The sequence below is a fragment of the Helianthus annuus genome, chromosome 13, assembly GCF_002127325.2.
Source record: "Helianthus annuus cultivar XRQ/B chromosome 13, HanXRQr2.0-SUNRISE, whole genome shotgun sequence".
Taxonomy (NCBI): Eukaryota; Viridiplantae; Streptophyta; class Magnoliopsida; order Asterales; family Asteraceae; genus Helianthus; species Helianthus annuus.
The window spans coordinates 105,079,485-105,085,514 of NC_035445.2; the positions used below are offsets into that span (position 1 = coordinate 105,079,485).

Below are 6,030 nucleotides of genomic sequence, written 5' to 3' on the forward strand. Positions count from 1 at the left end.
GTTGTAATCCGTTGCATGTGTCGACTTTTGAAAACAATGTTGTCGTGTTTTACTTTTTAAACTTGAATTAATGGATGAACATCATGGTTTTATTTTCATATAGCATTGTTGTGATTTTGCTATGGTATTAAGAAGTCACACCAAATAAACCCACGCTTCCGCAAAGTCAGGGTGTGACAGCTTGGTATCAGAGCATTGATCATAGCGAACTAGGATTCCTTCTCGAGTCTAGACTATGATCACTAGGGCTCTCTCGAAAACATTTTTAGATTGCATACACTAAACATCCAGATCCAGGATACAAAACATTTTTACAAACAAAAAATATAAGCACTTTTCCAAATTTATGGTTCAGTCCAGGAGACTGAGGGAGTTCAGCCCTAAAGGCTGGGGATGTACAGTCATGTAGACTGAGGGGCCAATCTTTGAGATTGGGGAGGTTTTGGTCTGTGAGGCCTGGGAGTCAGTCTAGTGAGACTAGGAGGATTACTTGTTTGCTTTATGATGACTAACATGTTAATTTGATTATATGTTGATTATTTGTGCATATGTGTGGTTGTGTTACAGACATCATGCCATCATCCTTAGACACAGGAGTTTTGGACACCTTAGATCCCATGGCGATAGTATCAGATGATAGAGTTTCGTCAGAGTGAGAGGTCTACACTTCCGACACCACCAGTACCGATGACGACGATTTCCAGCCCTTTGCGCTGCCTGACGTCGGAGCTGAGCCTGCTGATGGCCTTCCTGTCGGGGACTTACCACTTGCGGTGATCCCTGCTCCTATACCACTTACTGCTTATCCAGTTGTAGATATGCCACTCGATGTCGTTTCTGACGACATCGATCTGTTTGAGGAGGACCCACCTGAGGCTGACCATGAGGGCGGGGCCCCTATTGTTGCTAACGTCATTCTTCCCATCGCTGAGGCCCCTGCAGAGGAGCTTCCAGCTGATTCACCTGTCCCAGATTCCTTTGAGTTTTTGGCATCTGCGTCCGTACACACTCAGAGTGCAGCATCACTCTATAGACGCCGACCTAGACATGGCGTTATCAGCTGCACCTGCTCCCTCACCTGAGTTCGAGTTTGATCATGATGTTAATGATGATTTGATCCTGTCTTTCCCCCTGGTTTTGATCCTGACCAGGATATCGAGTTCATTCACTTAGACCAGCCCCTATAGGAGCCTGTAGCCCCTATCGATCCTTTGTTTGATGATCCAGCTGATTTTGATATGGATTTTATTGACCCGGAGCCTGCTGTGGCCCCAGAGCCTTTAGCTGCTCCTGATCCTACATTAGAGCATGACCCTGTTCATGATGATGCACCATCCATTGCATCCTTTGTTGCTGATCATCCTGTTGTTGCTCCACCGTTGGTTGATGATCATATTGTTGACGCTCCTGCTGACGCTCCACTCTTGATAGAGGATCCTGTTGTTGCACCATTTCCTGATCTTGTGCCGGTGCTGTTCGACCGTGCACCTTTTGCTACTCATGTAGATCCACGTTACGCCGACACCCGTAACGGGTGGATCGATGACGATGACGATTACCCACCTTTTGTGCGACCTGTTACACCTCCAGTAGCCCCCGTTTCAGCACCCATTCCTGCACCCACTGATATCCCACTGATTCCCCCACACATCACAGATGCTCATCGCACAGATCTTCCTGTTACGTTTCTTCAGGACATACCGCCACCGCGTCCTGGAGAGGGGTCATCTAGGTAGCCGCCTGTCCCTATTCCACCCATGATGTTATCCCTTTTTCCATTCGCGTCTCAGTTTCCCACTGTTACACCACCTACTGCACCGTCCTTCACTCCGTCGAGCGAGCCATTTCTATGGACTACGCCCCCTATCATGCCACTCTCTGATCCGTATCACCCATACCGTGTTGGGTACTCTACGGAGGACATCCTTACTTCTCTGATGATACAGCAGGAGGCATTGACACGTCGTATTCAGGATTTGGAGAGAGCTCCACGTCCACCCTGTCATTGCCAGACCCCGTTTGCAGCATCACACCCTCCGCGTCCACTTTCCCCCGACTCAGACGCTCGCTTTTGGACTTCCGAGCAGCAGATAGCATATTTTCCGTGCGTCTGTCGTGCTTTAGAGCATGATTGGTTACATATGCGTCGCCTGTATTACTCTCATTTTCCTCCTCCTCCGCCATCAGCATAGGCGTTTTGATTCGATGCAGGTAGACTTTTGGTGAGACGACCGCGATTGCGCAGACTATACGGCTTTTTGGAAGACCGCATTTTGATATTATGGCTTTGGATGTTTTGTATTTTGGTTGTTGTTGTCACTGATTAGATAGTTTGGACTAGGGCGATGTGGCCCTTAGTCACTGATGATGTACAATACAGTTATGAACTTGTAAACATTACAGTGTGGTCTTGATCTATGATAGTGCAATCGCAGTATTCTCATTATATGTGATGTTGGATTTATTGTTTTCAATTTTATAACATGAGATGTTATGTGCTTGAATTATTTGTAACATGAGGTGTTATGTGCTTGATATTGTTGTTGCATATGTATACCATTTACTTACTATGACCTGACCAACGTGAAACATCTTTTAGAAGATGCCACCAAGACGTGATCCGCGCATGCCCACTAATGAGGCAGAACTTCAAGGAATCATTGCCGCTGCTATCACGCAATACGCTGCTTCTCATGCAGAAACCAGTGGAAATATCTCTCAAAACCACGGCAATAACAATCCACCGAATGGTAATGTTAAGTCGTTTGAGATATACCTTGATACATTTGGATATTTATAGCACGCTCGCTAATACCATTTGTAAATTCTAACGTATGTGCAAGGTGCACTTACAAGCAATTTCTCGATTGCAAGCCCGTGAATTTCGACGGCACAGGAGGTGCTGTTGCGTTTGTAAGATGGGCTGAGAAGACTGAGTCTGTTCTTAGAATGAGCAAGTGTGCTCCCGAGCAACAAGTGACCTACATCTCAGGGCTATTTCTGGATGGAGCCCTATCTTGGTGGAATTTGCAAGTGCAAACCCTGGGTGAAGCTACTGCTTATGCGTTGTCATGGAATGAGCTGAAAGAGCTCATGAGAAGGAAGTACTGCTCACGTGCCGAAATTCAGAAGCTAGAGACTGAGTTTTGGCATCTAAAAATGGAAGGTCCCAAGATTGCAGAGTATGTTCAGAGATTTCACGATCTGTCCCATGTAGTGCCGTACATGGTCACACCGGAGTTCAAACGTATTGAGCGCTTTATCTGGGGATTGGCACCTCAGATCATGAGTATGGTTACCACGTCTAAGCCTGCGACAATCACAGAAGCCATTGATCTCAGTGTGGCTCTTACTGAGGAAGCTATTCGATTGAACAAGTTTTCCGTTGCTGAGCAGAAGAAGAAAGAGACTCACGTGGAGTCGTCTGGTGAAAATAAAAGGAAATTTTCGAACTTCAAGTAGGGTACAAGCAACGTGAACAAGAAAGGTGAATCAAGCACACCGGCCAGAGCTGCAACCGGTGTTGAAAATAAAAGGAAGGGTTATATGGGTACTTTGACCAAGTGCAATACGTGCCAGCGCCATCATCATGGACAATGTAGATTGAGGAAGTGTGAAGCTTGTGGAAGGAATGACCACACAAAGGATACGTGTTGGGCCGGAACTGGTGCTGGGCGTACTGGGAATCGAGGTTATGGGAATGGTAACGGAAACCGCCAGCAAGGAGGAAACGGCGGAAATGGAAACCGCGGGAACAATGCAAATCAAGCTGGGAATGTGAATCGCAACCAAAACAACGCTCAAGCTGGGAACGGAGGTGGTAATGGTCACGGACCAGGCTGTTTTAATTGTGGGGAAGTTGGGCACTTTAAGAAGGAATGCCCAAAGCTGAATTAAGCTCGTGGAAGGGTGTTTAACATTGGAGCAAGGGAAGCGCGCCAGGATCCCAACGTTGTCACTGGTACGTTCCCTATAAATCAATGCTTTGCATCTGTTCTGTTTGATACTGGTGCCGACTATAGCTTTCTGTCATTAGAATTTAAGATATGCTTGGGTTATCTGCTAGTAAGTTAGATATTCCGTACTCAATTGAACTGGCTAATGGAAAGCTAGTTGAAGCCAATGAAGTTGTCAGAGGTTGTGTAATTGAGCTGGGAGAACGCGAGTTCACTTTGGATCTACTACCAGTCAAGTTGGGAAGCTTCGACGTGGTAGTAGGGATGGATTGGTTGTCAAGCAACAAGGCTGAGATTGTTTGTCACGAAAAGATCATTCGCATCCCAACAGAAGATGGGGAGACGATCGTGGTTCATGGAGAGAAGCGCGATACGCCTCTGAGAATCATCTGCTGTCTGAAAGCTCGAAAGTGTTTATAGAAGGGATGTGTTGCCTTTTTGGCACACATCGTGGATAAAGAAGCTGCTGAGCCGAAGATCGAAGACATCCCTGTGGTAAAGGAATATCCTGAAGTCTTTCCAAAAGGCTTGCCAGGATTGCCACCCCCAAGGCAAGTGGAGTTCCACATTGACTTAGTTCCAGGCGCCGCGCCTGTGGCTAAGGCACCTTATCGACTTGCCTCTTCAGAGATGCAGGAGTTGTCGACACAACTTCAAGAGTTGTTAGATAAGGATTCATCAGACCAAGCTTCTAACCTTGGGGAGCTCCAGTTTTGTTTGTTAAGAAAAAGGATGGTAGTTTCCGTATGTGTATCGACTACCGAGAGTTGAACAAATTGACGATCAAGAATAGATATCCCCTGCCAAGGATTGATGACCTGTTCGATCAACTTCAAGGTTCAAGTTACTACTCAAAGATCGATTTGTGATCAGGTTATCATCATCTGAGAATTCAAGAGGAAAGTATTCCCAAGACTGCTTTTAGAACTCGATATGGACATTACGAGTTTCTGGTGATGTCGTTTGGGTTGACAAACGCACCAGCTGTTTTTATGGATTTGATGAACAGAGTTTGCAAGCCATACCTCGATAAGTTTGTAATCGTATTCATTGATGATATCTTGATCTATTCAAAGACGAAGGATGAGCACGAACAACATTTAAGAGCTGTCTTGGAGCTACTTAAAAAGGAAAAGCTGTATGCCAAGTTCTCAAAGTGCGAATTTTGGTTACGCGAAGTCCAATTTCTTGGACATGTGGTTAATGGAGATGGAATGCACGTGGATCCCACCAAGATTGAAGCGATAAAGAATTGGGAGACTCCAAAGACGCCAACCGAGATTCGACAATTCTTAGGTTTGGCTGGCTATTATCGAAGGTTTATTGAGGATTTCTCAAAAATCGCTCAACCTTTGACTTCCCTCACGCAGAAGGACAAGAAGTTTGATTGGGGAATCAAACAAGAAGAAGCGTTTCAGTTGTTGAAGGACAAGCTTTGTAATGCACCGATCTTATCGCTACCCGAAGGAACGGATGATTTTGTGGTATATTGTGATGCCTCACGTCAAGGTTTGGGTTGCGTGTTGATGCAACACCAGAAAGTCATAGCATACGCATCACGCCAGCTGAAGGTTCACAAAAAGAATTATACCACACACGATTTGGAGCTAGGCGCAGTGGTATTCGCGTTAAAAATTTGGAGACATTATTTGTTGGTGCACTTGTGTCTGTACTTTGTCTGTATTTTGTAATGTATAAAACGATGTCTTTTGTCTGTTGTGTTTACGTCTTTTATTATGTTGTTTATGTGTTGGAATGTGTGTTTGACCAAGTCAACCATCCTCCTGGTTTGACTTGGCCAAACAGTCAACACTTAGTGTGTAAAACTTGTATGCTTCGAAGGATGTCATCGAAGGATGGATTGTATCCTTCGATGACCTCGAAAGATGATCTTTCGATGGATACTTATGGACCTCGAAGGATATACCATCCTTCGAGGTATGTTTGGATCCTTCGATATCTTTCAATGGTAATTCTGGTCGATAGATGATCCTTCGACCAGAATGCCTGATCCTTCGTGCATGTCTGTCTGATATGGGTATATATATCCCATGAGGGTTTTCACTTCACAGTT

At 45.3% G+C, this 6,030-nt stretch overlaps 1 protein-coding gene across 1 annotated transcript; it reads left to right on the forward strand.

Moving 5' to 3' along the window:
- The first annotated feature begins 1,047 nt into the window (after positions 1 to 1,047).
- LOC110901454 lies at positions 1,048 to 1,736 on the forward strand. Its single transcript, XM_022148282.1, has 2 exons — positions 1,048 to 1,134; positions 1,260 to 1,736. Exons 1-2 carry the CDS (start codon positions 1,048 to 1,050, stop codon positions 1,734 to 1,736), a joined length of 564 nt encoding a protein of 187 aa, XP_022003974.1.
- Positions 1,737 to 6,030: the final 4,294 nt, after the last annotated feature.

Bases quoted from the DNA above. Each gene is read 5' to 3' on its own strand.
- LOC110901454 (XM_022148282.1), top strand. From the start codon at position 1,048: ATGGCGTTATCAGCTGCACCTGCTCCCTCACCTGAGTTCGAGTTTGAT. The intron at 1,135-1,259 runs GTTTTGATCCTG...ATTGACCCGGAG, and splicing joins TGATCCTGTCTTTCCCCCTG to CCTGCTGTGGCCCCAGAGCC.